The sequence below is a fragment of the Thunnus thynnus genome, chromosome 21, assembly GCF_963924715.1.
Source record: "Thunnus thynnus chromosome 21, fThuThy2.1, whole genome shotgun sequence".
Taxonomy (NCBI): domain Eukaryota; kingdom Metazoa; phylum Chordata; class Actinopteri; order Scombriformes; family Scombridae; genus Thunnus; species Thunnus thynnus.
The window spans coordinates 12,247,048-12,264,642 of NC_089537.1; the positions used below are offsets into that span (position 1 = coordinate 12,247,048).

At 41.0% G+C, this 17,595-nt stretch overlaps 1 protein-coding gene across 2 annotated transcripts; it reads right to left on the reverse strand.

Moving 5' to 3' along the window:
* Positions 1–2,375: 2,375 nt before the first annotated feature.
* dlec1 (DLEC1 cilia and flagella associated protein) lies at positions 2,376–16,113 on the reverse strand. Of its 2 annotated transcripts, none has more exons than XM_067578231.1 (38): positions 14,943–16,113; positions 14,715–14,855; positions 14,432–14,588; positions 14,156–14,269; positions 13,897–14,081; positions 13,244–13,464; positions 11,985–12,069; positions 11,797–11,884; positions 11,325–11,498; positions 11,035–11,171; positions 10,791–10,883; positions 10,501–10,591; positions 10,186–10,348; positions 9,739–9,931; positions 9,430–9,506; positions 9,081–9,243; positions 8,900–8,996; positions 8,648–8,778; positions 8,358–8,519; positions 8,113–8,243; positions 7,743–7,893; positions 7,378–7,494; positions 7,131–7,246; positions 6,832–7,017; positions 6,686–6,753; positions 6,436–6,587; positions 6,218–6,333; positions 6,048–6,118; positions 5,165–5,385; positions 4,798–4,956; positions 4,583–4,705; positions 4,353–4,447; positions 4,109–4,193; positions 3,799–3,996; positions 3,526–3,690; positions 3,251–3,401; positions 2,706–2,823; positions 2,376–2,589 (listed from the first exon to the last, which is right to left on the reverse strand). In XM_067578231.1, exons 1-38 carry the CDS (start codon positions 15,024–15,026, stop codon positions 2,469–2,471), a joined length of 5,100 nt encoding a protein of 1,699 aa, XP_067434332.1. In that variant the 5' UTR covers positions 15,027–16,113; the 3' UTR covers positions 2,376–2,468. The 2 variants fall into 2 exon arrangements, with proteins under 2 accessions (XP_067434332.1, XP_067434331.1); XM_067578230.1 differs by having other exon boundaries at positions 13,244–13,467; positions 14,943–16,111.
* Between the last annotated feature and the right edge of the window lie 1,482 nt (positions 16,114–17,595).

Sequence of the window (17,595 nt, forward strand, 5' to 3'; positions counted from 1 at the left end):
ACAGTGACAATGTGTGTGTATGTGTGTGTGGCCATCAGGGACAAGGCCATGCAAAGCAGCAGTGCATTATATATGTACTGTAACTAAGGGAATGACTGAATATATAGTAGCATAATTTGGATTTCTTGTCATACTGCTGTGCCTTTGTATTATACTGTAAGCTAGAAAAATAGGCTACCTGTGTTTAAAAAATTACTTATAATGGGCACAAAAATACAACACCAGGCAGTCCTGTCTCCTCTTTTAGGCATAAAATACCAGAGTACAAGAATAACAAATGCACCACTGACCTTGGCCCCATTGCTCTCTTCCCATTAGTTCCACACAGCTCTGTTTTATTGTGATCAGACATGCCCTTGCTCTGTGTAAGACTGCTTGAGTGCAATGAATATCAATTGGACATTTGCATCTCTCTGTGGATTTGCAGTGCTTGTAGATGTCAGAAGTCTGCTGAACTGTGCTGTAGATGAGCACCACAGGCAGCTGTTAAGATCAATAACAGACTGTGTGTGTGTGTGTGTGTGTGTGTGTGTGTATGTGTGTGTTTGTGTGTGTATGTGTTTGACAGTTTCTTGTGGTTTTTGCAACATCACCTCGCAGAATGTGTCGGAATGATTTGGGGTCTCCAGAGGAAAGTAGGATGCCTTCACAGTCAGATTTTATGAACAGTAATCAAACAGCTTTTTCGCATCGTGGTTATCAAGAGCACAGAGTTAATGCTCCACCTCCACGGTGCACATGTATAGGAGATATTCATTTGTCACAGCATCACGTGTGTTCTGTGTTTTCACATCTGTTTCACATCTGTTTGTCTCCATGACTTCATGCTAACAGCACCGCCACCTCTCATAGAGATCTGCACGTACAGATTCTGACTTGTTTTTGGAGCACATTGCTGCATAAATCCTGCATATTTACAATGAAAAAAGTTATCATAAGTAGGCTGAATCCCCTGAAACTACTATATCTCCTCGACGCTTTAAATAATGGAGTTTATATTCGGTCCATCCATGAGTTAGGTGAATTCAAGTAGTGCACAGTGACACTGTATTGAACTGAGATGAAAGAATCTCTAGCAGCAGTTCACACACATTCAGCCGTAGGGAACTCCAGCCAGGTGAGTGATGGGGCAGCACCTGTGCTGATTAGTCACAGGTCAGAAGGCTTCCCTGAGGGCCAGAGCAGTCCCGGGAGTTTCCAGTATCGAACCAGCCTTTGCCTTCCCTGCAGCACTGGAACAACCTGGTCAGATGTGTGTATGTGTAGAAGCACATGTTTGCCTACTTGTGTTTATGCTTGTGGCTGTCTTTTTTTGATCTTTATGCTTTGCTAAAAGGGTCTTCAAGAAAAATCCATCCTCCCCCCCTCTGGGTGAGCTGTGGCTGATATCGACTTTTTTCAAATCAATGGGGATTTTAGCAGTCAGGTGAGCTCCAGAGGAAAACCTAAAAATACCAGGGAAGTGATTTTTTTTTTTTTTTTTTTTTACAGATCAAACTTTACAGTAAATGATGGATTTCCTATTCAGTCCTCAGGCTGGCTCTGATGTTTTGTCTCACTGTCTGTTCGTGTGCATCTGGCTGTGTATTGTGGACAAATCCCAGTGGAGAAGGTGAATCCTTAAAGAGGAACCATCGCTCGGGGTCATCCTCTCAACTGCCTGTCAGGTGATAACTACTGAATGAACACAAACAGAAGGCTGAAGGTTTTTGTAAACTGCTGTTCGTTCATTAGTTAAAAAAAATACAAGACTCATCTGATAAAATCCCACTAGCAAAATACATTCAATATCAGTGATGAAACAGGCTTTTCTAGTATCCATCCTTTGTGGTTTCCTGTTATGGATATTGTCTCCGGGGCCTATCGCATGGTGTCCATGTGCATTGGGACTGGAGTGGGAGCTGCTGCTGTTTTTCAATATGTTTTTGGTCATTAGAGAGTGTGTTTTGAAATCCCACTAAAGCATCATTTAACACAAGTCATTTGATGATTAATTGTGAAATTAAATTGCAGTGAAACTACATTAAATATCTGAGTTTTGATAACCTTTACACCCACATGCTCTAAGCTACTGCTATTGTACCCTTGGTAGTAATACCTCGATATAATATGCATGTAAAATAGCAGGATGATGATTATACATCAAGACACATGAATATTTAACTGCATAAATCATTCATTAATATTTAAACAGACAGAGTATTGAGTTACTGAAATTCAGCAAGGATCTTATAACATCTACTGTATATTAAATGTCAACATCTTTACAAACATTGATAGTCTAGATAGAGAACCAGTAATGAATCCCTAATTTATTGATCATTAAAAGCGAGGCAGCACTTTTATATGTAATAAAATGACAGAGACCTGCCAAGTTGTTCTGTATATTTATTTACATTTATCCTAACAAAGTCAACGTTTGAAATATTACAAAATTACCATAAATATGTTAATTTAAGAAGAGCAGGTTATATAGTAGATGATCTGTACAGTGTATCAAAGGATCCTGTCCCCTGGAGCTGCACAGTGAGGGGAGTATCCAATAGAGGAGCGTGAATTACCACTGTGGCCTTGAACTCTCTGTCCTCACTACAACACAGACAAACTCATAAAATTCAGAAATCTGAAACCATGGCATGTTATTTTTTTTACCTTCACAGACATTTTAATAGGTAATTGATGATAATTAGGTTGTGGTTTGTTACCTGGCAGTGAAGCTGATCTGTAGACGCTGGCTGCAGCTAGTAACATGGAGCTCCTTGGACCTAAGAAGCCCAGAGTCTGGTGTCACTCTGAAGACATGGGAGTCCTCTTCATCTGAATCTATACACAAATACAGTACACACAATACAATACAAATATAGTGAAACACACAGGCATGGTCCATGTGACAAGTGTATGTGAAGGAATATTAATATTAATTGCCACCGAGAAGTGAAACTAGAGTGAAATCACTGACATTATTTTCTGCCAATTATTGTTATATAAAAGAGAGGGAATCCTTTGACATTATACAGTCTGAAAAAGCCTCAAACTGGCTATAATATGGCAGAAGAGTCTGACACCTTCCCATTAATACATTAAACAATGAGAGATGCCAACTATGTATAATAACCAGCATTCTCAAGTCCTGTATGTGTAAATAAATTACATAACTCCAGCTGGTAAAGCCGTGTACGCTTCAGCTTAAGACCTAAACAAACCATAAAGGAATTAAGTGCAGAAAAACAGAAGATGGTTCCATGGTTACTTATAACTGATCTCCAGTAAGTGTATTCTCCGTGGCTGTGGAGGTTTACATCTCTGGTCTGCATCTGCCCCACGTAGCAGAACCCAAAGTTGATGCTGTCAGAGGACAGACTCAGTGTTGGAAGATTCACATGGGCACGGAGAGGCACTGCCTGAACAGAGCCCACAAGATGAAATTAACTTTTTGAGATGTGAAAGTTTTGCAATTACCTACAAATGATTACACAGTGTTATTTCACTTTCTCCTTCTATACATTCATTTCTACAGTCACTGACCTGCAGGCTATTGTTGCTATAGTGAATCAGGAGGTTTTGCTGGAACGTCAGCTTCTTCTGCCCACTTGCACTGTGGACTAACGTCACCCCAGGGGCAACGTCCTCATCTGCCTGCCGGTCTGCTTTTAGCACAAGAGGCAGGGAGCAGTTGAAGGCCACTTCCACCTGGTATTTAAAAGATAAGAATAAGAGTTACAGTCAATAAAGTTGCTATCAAGTATAACAAGATAATGGAAAATCCTTTTAGATCAAAATCAGCCCTCCTCATCACACCTTCATGCTATGTTGGGGTTGCAGCACCAGAGGCTGACTGTCACCAGTAGGTGGGTGGCTGGAGGTGCCACTACGGGCTCGGGGCTGTGGCTTGAGCACTAAAAATGGAGGCTGAGTTTCCAGCCTGAAGTGCAGGGCCATCTCAGAGGTATTTCTCAGCTGAAATGTCCGTATGACTTCAACTTCTCGCATTAACAGCTGCGGAACAAAACAACCAGAAATACCGTAAGCCCTCGGGATCAATACCTCATACGTGCGCTTCAGTGTGTCTGAACACTGCTGATTAGTGTTGTACATTTCTTGTACTGACCTCCTCCAATTCTCCCAATAGTAAATCACCGGCCATGGCATGAAACTCCAGCACCCCCTTGTCCTCCTCCATCTGCACTAACAGCCTGCAGCAACAGGGAGCCAAGAGGAAGATATGCAACTTAATCAGACCACCTCTGAGCTGCTTTTGCCTGACCTCAGCTGATTTTAATTTAGGAAACATAAATTGAGTTGGATGCATCAGGGGTTTTGGGGACATAAATAGTATGATTGCAACTGCTTACACTGCAGGCTTAACGACTGCTAGTAGATCCATTCTGACAGGCTCCAAATCCAAACCCTGAACCCTTCCAACTTTACCTGGAACACAGGCAGCCATCTGTAACACAAAACGACAACAACACAATACTAGAATTGATTAATACAAAATATATGCTGCATTAGAGTCATCTACTTTTTGCCTTTACTCAGTTTTGACAGTAAAACACTCTATTTAGTATATTTAGCATGTTACCTCTGAGTCTAGACTCATGAAGCCAAGAGCCAAGCCCACACATTTGGACTCACAAGCTGACCGGGAAAGAGTCAAAGGGGTGAAAGATACATGGATGGTGCCACTGCTTTTTGCTGGAATCACCTTGAGACACATTTACCAGGAAGAAAACAGATAATTATTTAGATGTGTCTCTGTGGTAAAATACATGTGTGGCTAAAATTTTAGTAACGTACTATTTGCTGCGGCGTGATGCAGTATGGGTAATCGGACACGCTGCCCACATGAGGTCGAATGTGGACAGAGAAGAGTTTTTTCTTGGCATGACAAGGATAAAGACAGGTTTCCTCTTCCTCACAGGCATTCTTGGTTAAATATTCCTCCCCTTCCACGTCCTGAAATTGATAGACGTAAGCTGGTTTTAAGCCAATAAAATGATCGACGTAAGCTGGTTTTAAGCCAATAAAATGATAAAATATACATTTCATGTGGGTCCATTTACTGGCACAGCCATATGAATTTCCCAGAGGCCACCTCGTAATAAAATTATTGTATGCCATTGAACTTGTTTGTGTGTCTGTGTTGTGGTGTTAATGTACTCACTGTCACACTTTGGCAAGAGTCACTCGTTCCCTCAGAGCTTGACGTGTGAGTTCGTTCCCAGGCTGTTTGAATGTTCCCGTCAGAAAGCCTCATTGCTCTGCTCATCATTTCATTGCCATCAGCGTCCTTGAGGGGCAAGGCGCCCCCATATGCCACCAAAACATCCACCAGCTTACGATCGTTCTGATCTACGTTATAGGTCTCCCAGTCCATACGAATATCTGGCAGGAAACAAAGATTTAGATTAGATAACTAGTTTGGCTTCACATACACATTGACAACAAAAGAGACACAAGTCAGGGACGTCACAGCAGAAACAGAAAGACATATTACACTGCAGTAATAACACTAACTCACAAGCTAACACATATTCTGAGAGGACACAGTGTAACTCAGGAGCCTGTCTAGCCACTAAAATGAACAAAAAACAATGTAAATACAATGTATTGATTAATATATGAAAGGCAGATCATTAGTAATATCCTTAAAACAACAAAATAGGCAATAAATATGAAACCAAACCTTAAAAATTATTTTAAAAATACAAAACAACTAATATCTCAGAAAACAAGCACTTGTCAGGTGTCATTCATAAGTTTCACAACTGTGAGCACAAAACACCTAAATCCTTCTATGGAGCATTTGGACATTTGTAACCAGACACTCAACATACTTTCTTAGACTACTAAAAAACAATACAGGGGGGTAGACCTTTAAACTGCAATTTGGTTTGAACACTCCTCCTGGTTCTTTCCTCCAAAACCTTTTCTAATAAATCAGGAGTAAAACCAACTAAAGCACCAGCATTTAAATACATTTTGTTCATCTTATTCCTGTCAGTAATGTTCTTAACCCAGACCAAGTCTTTTATGATTATACTTACCAAACATGGTGGGATTGTTGATGCGAAGAGAACGAGACACTGTGTCACCTCCAGACAGGTGAGTACCAAACCTAATGATGTGCACGGGAATGTCAGACCAAAAGGTCTCTGTTACTGCTCGAATGTTTGCAACCTCTTTTTAAAGCCAAAAAATAGAAAAATAAACAGACCGTATGATTGGTCCCTGGTTCTGGTCATCTGGACGCGGGCCTGTCATCTGGAAGTAGAGCGGACAGCCTTTCACTGTCATCTGCATGGGAATGAGCGTGGGCTCAAGGTCGCCCACCTGCAGGAGAAAAACAGAGAGGGAAAGGTTCAACTTCATCTGAAAAAATCAAGAGGAAACAGGTCAATAGTCATTTCTAATCCTTAAGTACAAGAATCATACTCTGCATATGAGTTGATCTCTGTATTCCCCCCACATGTCACTGTAAGCGGTCACATCCACAGTCTGAGTCTCAAATGGTCCCAGTGTCCCCGTGTTTGGCAGGACAAAGAATGCTGCACCTTTTCCATGAGCCAGCAGGCTGCTCACAAACTCTGCCAATGGATACAGAAATACAGATTCAGAACCTCCACGTCTGCCCTTATACTGCTTCATATTAAAAATGTGAGCCCAAATAAAAAGATAAGCATACCCTGATGTGCTTTTTCTTCTACTTTCTTAGCTTGAACAGAGTGAAGCGGCTTCTTGATGTATGTACATCTGCGTGTAAAATGCAACCTGTGTCATATCTACAATATAGTAAAATCATTCTTTAGGTCAGTGAGCTAGCCGCTTTACCTTTTGTCTGACTGGTTATTTGGCTTTGAGGCATGACAAGTGAAATACTCTGCCTCTATGGTGAAAGGTGCAGGGATAGCGGTTTGATTGGTTATCAATAACTGCTTGGTAATGGCCCTCTTCAAAATGACATCATGTCCAAAGTTGAGCTCCAGCGCCGAGGGGCTCTGATCATCAGCGGGAGAGCTACAGGGAAAGAACAGCAATTACATTTTGTGTGCCAACTGACTTACTGAACAATTATGGAGCAGATGGTGTTGCAAGGTGTTCTTATACAAGGTTTTTGCCAACATAACTACCAGACACTGGGCAGAGAAAATGACACACTGAGTTTCTTGGTTTTGGAAGCCACGATGCCAAGAACAAGGGGAGAGTTCATCCCCTGGACCTCACAGAGAGCGGCCACCTCAGTCAGCTGCAGTTGGAGGAAGGATGAAGCAAAGTAAACAAGATATTGTGACAGTAGATTAAAGATGAGATACATTCAAACCTTTTTGTCTTTGGTGACAAATCATATGAGCTTCAAGTATGTAGACTGGTACTTACATCTCTGTGAGATGTAAAGGTGACAGTGATCTCCATGCTAGCGTTAGGTCCCAGAGTACCAGATGAAGGATCGAAACTGGCTGAACACAGTGAAGCCTGGGGACCCTGAAGCTGAGCCTGCAGGAGAAAATGTCAACATGACTTCACCAAGTAATAATTATGTTGAAAGAGATCCCAATTTTTGTCCATCTTATTTATGGGGAAGATGTGAAAAAAAAACCCCACATTTTCCCATTAATAACATGTAACTTAACAACCTTACATAATCACAAACATTGTTACAGGTCAGGGCTTTGTTTCCTACATCATTTCATGTTCATAAAGTAAATCAAGTGGTGATGAATGTTAAAAGTAGCTCCACGCACCATCCAGGTGAAGTGTGAAGGCAGCAGGGTCTGATTGAAAAGAGTGACCGCCCCCTTGGCAGGAACTCCAGTGTAGAGTCCAGAGAAGACCAGCTCACAGTTTAGCAGACACACCTGAGGAGACTGCACATCTGCTCGCACTGACAGGTGACTGCAAAGAACACACAGGTAGTGCTACTCGTTATCAACAGAGCTCTGTCACAGATCATTATTGCTGATAGTGTTATCACGGCTGTTGTCACTCTGCATCACTTGACAGCCTCTGAGTTCCAGCTGCCTTTAGGCACAATGCTGGGGTAACAAGAAAATCTACATCTTGAGGTTAATCTCAAGGAGAACAATAAAGTTTTAGGTAGCTGAGAGGCCTGACCATCCTGTTCCCTTCTCCACTGTAAGCTCCAGCTCTGTTTCAAACTGCTGGCAGAAATTTGGTCTAAAGAGGACGTCCACACTGCAAGAAGCCAAAGGAGGCAGCACACCTCTGCATGGCTCTACTAATATCTAAGGACAAATACAGACAATATAATAGAAGTTAATGTAGACATTAATGATGAATATAACCATAAAACACATGTTATGTTATCACAGGTGTGTTGCCATGTTGGTCTATTGTACCTGTGTGTCTTGGTGGTCTTGCTGACTGTTATGCCTCTCCTCCAGTGTCCAGGAAGCCTCCAGCTGGGTGATGTTGGTGAGGAGCAGTGAGGTCTGGGTCTGCTCCCCAAGCCTCATGAGCCCAAAGTCCACACTGGGCACATTGAGGGTCACTATAGGACCCTAACCAACACCGAATGATGAGCATAAAGAGGTCACAGTTCACAGACAAGCTACACTTAAAGAACGTGTCACAGCATTAATTTTCGACATTTTAGTAATGTTGTGATAGTGTTATGATTAATTCTCACCTTGAAGGAGACTTCCACAGCCAAGGTGACAGGCTCATGGTGATGCTCTATGTGGCAAACCACACTGGTCACGACCCTCTCTGGTTTCCCTCCGGTCACAATCAGGTCGAAATCAAAGCACTCGTTCTCCTCTGGACCCATCAAACACAAATCAAATAGTCAATAAAACAATAAAAAATAATTAATTCATCCTTCATTTTAAACTTCATCGAAGGATATTGTATGTCTATATCATTGTACTGTGTGACACACCTATTTTACCAGCAGAGGGCTCCACCTCTATTATGTGGCAGCCGCTGTTCATCCTCTCCCATTGAAAAAAGACACAGGTTTTGCTGTGGTTCCACATCTGATACACACAAGAAAACACCATTTATAACTGTATCTTATATGTGTCAACTATGTCTGTCAATGAAACAGTAATTTAAATAACCTTGAACTGCCTCCGTGTGGTTGTGCAAATAAAAAGTTCACCAGGGATTACAACAGCATAGGGCTCCAGTAGGACCTGGTAGGGCTCCGTTGACCCCTTGACCTCTATATCCATGACGATGACATCGCTCACCTTGGAGCCGGTGCACACAGGCTGAAGGACGCTAGATTTCCCACATACACAATCCAACAATTTGTTAGATGAAAAGTGTGCCAAGCTTCAGTTTAGTAAACTTAACATGTGATGTCAGCACTTCGTATGTGATGACCTTGTGGTGTCATTTTTACACATGAATATTTACAGTGAACACACTTGTATAATGGTTCATACAGGGAAACAGGAACTTTACCCATTGTCACAGGGCTCTGGTGGCAGATGGGGGACGTCTCTCAGGACTAAATGACAGACACTGTGGTAATCCTTCAACTTAAGAAAACACAAAGATTTTGAATGATGTGTAACATATGAGAAAGGTTTCTGAGAAATATTTCCTTCTGACATATAGCATACTATGACATTGAGAGCACTATTATCTATGTTGTGTTCAGGAAAATGAATGTACTGCTTGATGACATTAAAAAATAAGAAATACTGCATTCTTTAAGCATAACTAGTGACATAATAAACCCCTGAAGAATGTTTTCTGAGTCTTATTTACCTCCTTAGGAGAGAAGGTGAACAAAAACTCTTGGTCCTGGCAGGGGGCCAGTATGCCTGTTAGGGGGCTCACATGGAAAGCACCATCTGTGGCCAGGTGGAAGTGAATATGTGAGGGCTTCGGGGTTTCCCCCGGAAGCAGAGGGTGCAGGTTGGGCTTCATGATCTGCCAGTGGAAAGGCATCTCCAAGTGGCTTCATCCCCGGTAAGACAGAGAGAGAGAGAGAGAGAGATGTAATATGACAGTTAATGAAGTAATTTCCTCATGTGCAACTATAAAAAGTGGCAGAGCAGCAGCTCTTGGTTGAAGCAACTTCTAACACATTATGCTACTTTGTGGTCAAACTGAATGCAGATGTTGTGCGTATTTGTGTTGGAGAAGAGAGGTGTTATAATCACAAAAAAGTTTCAGTGTTGTGATAGGAAGGTATATAAAACTGAGGCTTACACATTATTTCTGATGACAAGCTTCTTCTGTTGCACAGAGTGAGGGTTACACGGACTGAAACGGACAAAGTGGTCTGCAGTGAGGTCATGCACCTCTCCCACCACAGCAGGCTCCTTCTCTCCAGATACAGACACAAGCTCAAGAGCAATCAGCTGGCCTTCACCTGGGAAACACACACACACAAACACACACACACACAAAGAGAAAGTGCAGGGGGTCAGCATCCAAAGAAGTACAACTGATCTTACAATAGAGGGAATTCTGAAGACTCATTTATAAGGCAGAAAAACCTAGCTGATCATTGAAAAGATTCACCTTCAACAGAAATGTCTTTCACCTGGCAGTTGTCACATACTACAGTGAACACCTGACAACTCCTCTCAGCAGTGGTGGGAAAGAAAACAACCTGCAAAGACACACATGTGCACACAAAGACAGACGTTTTTGTGTCTCAAAAACTGGGAAGTATATTAGGAAGGCTTTAAGAGGTATATATAAATTGTGTGCGGTTTTATAATAATCTAATAATATATGAAAAAGCACTGTATTTGCTTATCACTTTTAGTGTCAAATGTAAATTTAATTTACCTCCTTATCAGACTCACCTCCACTACCGTGGCCTCTCCTGGCTGCAGCACAAAGAGAGACGGGCTGACTGCAAAGGGTGGCTGCTCAGAAAAGTAAGTCCTCACAACCGACTATATAAAGAAAATAAAAACGGAACATTTGTCAAGCATATGAAGGTTACCTTCTTTGTTACAATAAAAAAAAATATTATATTTGAAAGTTACCAATCACTGAGATAAAACTGTATTTTTATGTTGGGTAATTTGTCACATAGATTTTTACCCTGAGGTTGGAGGCTGGCCACTGGTTCTTTGGGATAATGCAGAAAGTCCCAGCGCTGAGACCAACATTTTGGCACAGGAACTCAACAAACTTTACTCCTCCAATCAGGCAATAACCACAGTCCAGAACTCTAGGTACTGCAATTATTAGGTTATGTGAACAAGGCATAACAATATACAGCATATACATTTTTTTCCTACTTAATTAGAAGACATAAAGAGGATTACAATGAAAATGTTGTGTTCTTTTAGAGGCTACTTAAAAGGAAGATAAGGTTGGCAGAGCCTCACAGGTGAGTACAGGAGGGGGTCGTCGGGCCTCGATGGGGACCACAAGCAAGCGCTCAGCCTGGGTCTCTATCACTAGGAAGTCCTCGTAGTCCGCCAGAGAGTCTGGAGCGAAGCGCACTGTGTACTTACAACTCATCCCTGGAGCAACAACACCGCCCTCACCGGGGAATCTCCCTGCCAAAACAGACCAAAATGACAACCCCCCGTCTCACATTGAGCTAGTGTAACTCTCTATATCCAGTTGTATCCCACTCATCTTTTCATACATGTTTGTTACAGTAGGTGGTGCTGGTGTTCACATACTGGATTGCCAAAAAAAACATCAATTGAATTCCAGAGATGACTGTATTTGTCAAAACTTTCTGGCATTCTTTTGTGATACAGTCACTGATACCTGACACACTGTGCAGTGCAAAGCATCTACTATAAGAAGGCTATATACAGGCCAATCAGAGCCAAAGAAAGAGCTCACCCAGGCCAATAGAGAAGTAAGAGGTGGTAGGAGGGATGACTCGGACGTGACGGCTTGAGGAAGTCAGATTTTGCAGCTCCAGTGTAGTCTAAGACAAGTCCAGACAAGACAGGACAGGATGTTTTACTGCTTATCATTTCACTGACTATGATTAGAGTGCAGGTAAAATACCAGTGTCAGAAACTTACCTCATACACATGTCCCACGCTGTAGTCTGTGAAGAACACTACTGAAGGTTTTGCTAAGAAGACTGGGACAGGATCATCACTGGAGCTGTCAGACAGAAAGAGTACAAACACAACACCTGAGTATTCTGTGTGCTCTCAGTAAAAAATAGTCACACAGGAAGTGGTGAGCTGGGTAAAAAGCTACCAGCGCCAGCATTGAGTCCTACACGAAAAACCACAAAGCAAGCATTTATGATTTTTGCACTTTCTTCATCTGCCAAGGAGTTTTTGCCCTCTGCTTGGGGCTGCTCTAATACTGTATGCTTCACACAGAAAAACAAAACTGACAAAAAAAATTGCCTATCCCTGCATACACACATTTACTTTATATATTGAACAACTTTGGATGTTGAAGACAAAGACTACAGTGAAACAAATTACAGCTGTAAAATTGTCACACCTACACAATTTACATATCAGTATTATTCAGTGCCGGTAGATCTTGCCGACAAAACAGCAGCCAGATAGTTCATCATCCAGCAGTTAGTTGCGACCAGCACCGTTTGTACCCACAGGCAGTATGAGTCAGTCTGTCGTAAATGTATACTTTGCTCTCATTGTAGGATGTGCTTCGTTTGACATTCAGATGGTCTTCTATCTGTGTTTTTCTCTGGATCAGAGCTGTGTCAAAAATGCATTTGAGAGACTTGACCCCCACAATCTGTATGCAAACATTATTTGAACCAGGCCTGATTTAATTAAGAATGTAATGTAACAGTCACAAAGCAAAATGCTCTGAGATGTTTTAACACAAGTGGTGGGAAAGTCCGCCCTAGCTTATTAGGTATCGGACTATGCGTAGGCAAACTGTTTCTATCTACAATACATAGTGAATAAGGCAATTTAAAAGGCTTTGGATGATTTGGTTGTAATAAGCTAACTAAACCACAAATAATATGATCAGAAACACAACATGGCCGAGGCACCACATGAGAAATTACATAATGCCAGTCAGATTAAGTTACACATTTCTACTTCGGCACAAAAGGTGCCCAGCTGCATGTACTGAGGTAAAGGGTATTTGTGTTTGCAGTTAATATTACAGAGGTATTGTGTAACCCAGGGCTATTGTATTTTGTCAAATATAGCACATTGTCGATATACTCTATGTCAATATCCTGCCTTTATTATATTGTCTGCCCTATGACAAAATGATGAGCATTCACTGTGGGATAATGGAAAAAAAGGCCTGCATGCTCAGCACATTTCAGGCATTGCACCTTTGCTCCTCCTTCCCTTTCCTCCCGTGCTCTGTCTTCGCCGCTTTGGCTCTGGAGCAGATGAGGGATGTGCCACCCTGCTGTGCATTTGGAGGAAGGAAGCGTGGATTGCGCAGGAAGCTGTGCCTTTCTTTCAGCTTCTTAAGTTTTTCCCAGCCCTCTGCCCGATCCTTTGCGCTTGGCTCATCCTTCCACTTTGGTCTGGGTTTGGTCTGGTTCGGCTTCTGAAACACAGGGGAGATTATTGACAGATATTAGCAATGATTTATAATCTGTATTTATAGGAACTCAAGCTTGCCAGATGTAAAAAAATCTCAAAACCTGGATGAATGTCTAAATAGTTGTTTTTATGTCCTGTTTTCTCTCTGTTGGCTCCCTTTTTGGTTTATTCCAATAAGTCTTTGTTTTGATTGTTTATATATTGATTTTTGTTGTATCAATTATAATATTAAAAATTCTATTTAGAAGAAACACTGAATAAGTTCATTATTAATAAAAAAAATACCACTTCTAACAAACTACTGCCATTAAAAATGAATAATACTGATATAGCACATTTGTTTTAGTGTCAGTGGTAGTAGCACACAAGGGACCTAAATATCAGTCTTGATAACTTTGTCCAATTGAGAGGATATAAGTTTCTGGCTCCTCACCTCATTGGGTGTTTTCATCCTCTTTGGGGTATATGAACTGGATTCTAGAGTCAGGCTGAGATCTGACTCATGCATTTCTAAGACGGTCTTTTCTTGACTGGGAATCAGAGTATAACCATCATCCTGAGGCTCTCTGGACACGTGCATGGTGTAGGTGAAGGTAGGTCTGGCAGGATTTGTTTTTACTGTCAAGAAAAAGTAAAATAGTGAGTCCAAAGACACTGGCACTTTAAGATGAGTCCCAAAGAGGGTCGGCTACCTGCTGCTGGTGCTTCTACCCGTGGTTTTTGTGTAGGTAAGTAGTCTTGGGGGGAAATCAGGTCGTTCTTTTTGAGCAGATCCCCATCTACGCAGCAGGAAAAGGCGGATTCGACTGAAAAAAAAGACATACAAAATAGAGCTAAATTACAAAAGAAATAATAGTTAGAGTTCATATTCATAAATGACATCAACAAAGCATACTTCAGTAAAACAGCACAGCACTTCACAGCAGTATAATATATTGTATGAATTCATAAAAATACTTGCATCTCACCTGTAAGGAGACCCTGGTGATCATCAACATTTCCAATCTTCTCTTTCATCCTCTCATAGGCCTGGTTTTCTATGGTCGCAGCCCGAGCTCTGGCTTGAATTATATGACTTTCCAGCATGTCTGCCTTTTTTATACATTGGCTGTATTCTGAATGAATCTATATAATGAAAAAAAAAACAATAACAAAGATGATTACAATTTCTACAGTCATATGTTAATAAAAATTTACATTTCTGTGTTATTATTGTTTTTCCAAGTATGCAGCTTTGAATTGAAGTGTTACCTGTTGAAGCTCTTCAACATATCTGTCATGATAGCTGCTTCTTCCCTTCTTTGTCTTCGTGAGGTTGGACAAAGTGTCCTTCCCAATGATGTCTTTCGTGTAAAGGTCCTTGAAAATGCTTGCTAACACATGAGAAATGTCCTAGTGTACAAGGAAGAGAGAGGAGCTTTATCATGAAAGTCATTTTGCTTGAGCAGCCGATAAATGGCCATCAGGTGTGCATCTTACCTGCGACTTTCCTGACGCGGGTCTGTGACTGTTCACTGACGGATCAAACCGGGATTTTTCTCCTGTCTCGGATTCCTCCTGCATGGTTGATTCAGCTAACGCTAATGCTGATGTTTAATTAGCTATAGACAGCCGCTTTGAGAAAATATACACTTAAAGCTGTGGCTTAATGTTAAATGTTACTGAAGTCCTCAAGTGCTCGCTGCTTTTCTGCCGTGTTGGTGTACATGTGGTTACCATAGCGACAGCCCAACATGCCTACTCCGTCGCTCACCAGGAAGGAATCACAGATAATAATAATAACAATAACAAAACCCCACTATATTTCACTTTTAAATTGTATTTTGTGTCCCCAAAACAATAAACAAACAAAGTTTTATCATTCTCATTTCTTTTTTGTACATTTTGACACTCCGTATTGATGGTTGAGCAGTTGTTCTTGTATTGCAGAGGCGTTTACAGTCCCCTTCTACCTGGTGAAGATAATTCACTTTCCAAAATTTGTCTTTTTCTGTACAGTCCTGTAGTGCAGCGACGTTTTTTTTTTTTTCACAAAACGTTATTAATATTATGTAAATAGCCTACAGTGCGGAAGCAGAGGATATCCAAAACATTTCAACTGTCAAACGTGAAAATACTATGGGAAACCGAGGAAACTGTTTGGTGGACACTTAAACATCAGAAGTATTGTCAGGTAATTAATTTATTGTCTAACTCAAATCTGGACTTTCTGTCTATTTCTGAGACATGGCTGAAATAATCAACTAACGCATTTATGGTACCAGGATATGAATGTTTCAGACGGGACAGAACTGAAGGAAGAGGAGGGGTGGGCTCTAGTGTACGGAGTGAATTTAGGACAATAAGGTCAGCAAAGTAATTTTACCTATCGATCACTGACATCCTTTGCAGTGGCAATTAAGCTATTCTTCCATTAGCTGTAGATGTTCAGCTTTATGTTCATAAGTCATAAAAATAATAAATCATCAATCTTATTAATTCTATAAATCAAGATCTGAGTGTGAAATAAGGTGCTAACTTCAAACGTGAGTATGTTGCACCTTATGAGGGATTAAGCTAATATAGTTTTAGTTTTCTATCAGAAAATAAGACATATAAGTCATCAAAAATACACACACAAAACATCTCCACCATGCAACAATATTCAAACTGAAATTTGTGAGTAAAACAAGATATTTAAGTTAATGATAAAACATCATTTCAATTCACTAAAATAGTTTAAATGAAAAGTTTGCCTTACCTGAGCTTATCTATGTTTACCTGATTACTTGCAGCTCAAATACTCAGTCTGTTATACTGCTACATATGAACCAGAATGCCTCATGAGACCAGATGCAACATGTTTAATAACAATCACACCCGCATACTGTACTCACATATGAGGTGTGGCCATATCTGTTTCCCATGTGATTCCTTTTCCATGAAACTACTTAGACAGCAAACTTGTAAAATGCAGAAGGCACTAAAGAGTCTTGTGTTTTTATCAGACCGAGTCATGCAAAGTGTTTTCAAAGCATGTCCCTATACAAAAAGAGCAGCTAAGAACAACCTAAATGGAACAACACATATAATGCCATATAGAAAAAACCACAACAGTCAGCTTGTTTAAGAGGCCAAGATTGCAAATACACCCAAAACAAATTCTCCGACTGCTGATCAGCTCATGTGGTGCTCAAGTGGGAATCTCAAAGAGGCAATTGTTAGCCCACTTTGTAGCTCCTCGTGGTTTGCCAGACAGAGCTGTTTTTTCACAAGGCCTGCCCCAGCACGAGAGTTCATAGGACAGAACAGGCTGGCAGACACTGATAATAAAGAGGCACAAAGAGGGATCTGTCTCAGTCCTTGTATATTACATTCTTACCGAGAACAGAAGCTCCTGTGTCCAATGCATTGCACAAACACTATTTACCTGCCAAGTATACTACTATTATAGTGACACCAATAAAAAAACATACCAAGACCTCTTTAATAATTGGCCGAAAAGTGGATTTTTTGCTCATAACAGATGAGCTAGGCATGCATGATAATCACCACCTGATCTATCCTGATCTATTTAGCTTTGAATTGTTGCTTTAGCACATATTTTGGTGCTTGAATCAACACTCAGCCAAGCACTCTCTGTCGAGGAATGAAGGCTTTACTCACTGTCAGTAGTTAGTGTTAAGACCTAAGGTATTACAACAATGATGGCTGTAAACATGGTGTGATGTGGAGTGATGAGGCTCCAAACATTAACTGTGTGGTGTAAAAAGATACGGGGGAGAGGCAAGACCACACCTCAGGCTATAAATGGAAGGTCTGTACCAGACTATGGCAACACCCTAAACAAATCAAATCCCATTCTATAGGTGGCAGAATGCCTTGTAAAATCACACAATAACACTATATACAGTAATAAAGGCTCCTTCAATGTTATCTTATAAAGATTTACATTGAACTTTATTCAAGTATCTATTTTAATCTATAATTTGTAGCATTCCATCCAAAGGTGTAGTTTCCACTGGCAGGGAGCTGAATGAAAGTCATAAGAGCAAGCACAGTGGCGTACTTGTCAGACCGGTGTTGCAGTGGGTGTGGACTCAGGGTGCATAAGAGCCTGATGGGCTGGCATTAACTGCGCACTGTGTGGGTC

Coding starts and splice junctions, on each gene's coding strand:
- dlec1 (XM_067578230.1), bottom strand. CDS start 15,026: ATGCAGGAGGAATCCGAGACAGGAGAAAAATCCCGGTTTGATCCGTCA. Junction 3,691..3,798: donor AACCCCAACATAGCATGAAG/GTGTGATGAGGA, acceptor TTTAAATACCAG/GTGGAAGTGGCCTTCAACTG. Junction 2,824..3,250: donor TTACTGGAGATCAGTTATAA/GTAACCATGGAA, acceptor ATTTGTGTATAG/ATTCAGATGAAGAGGACTCC.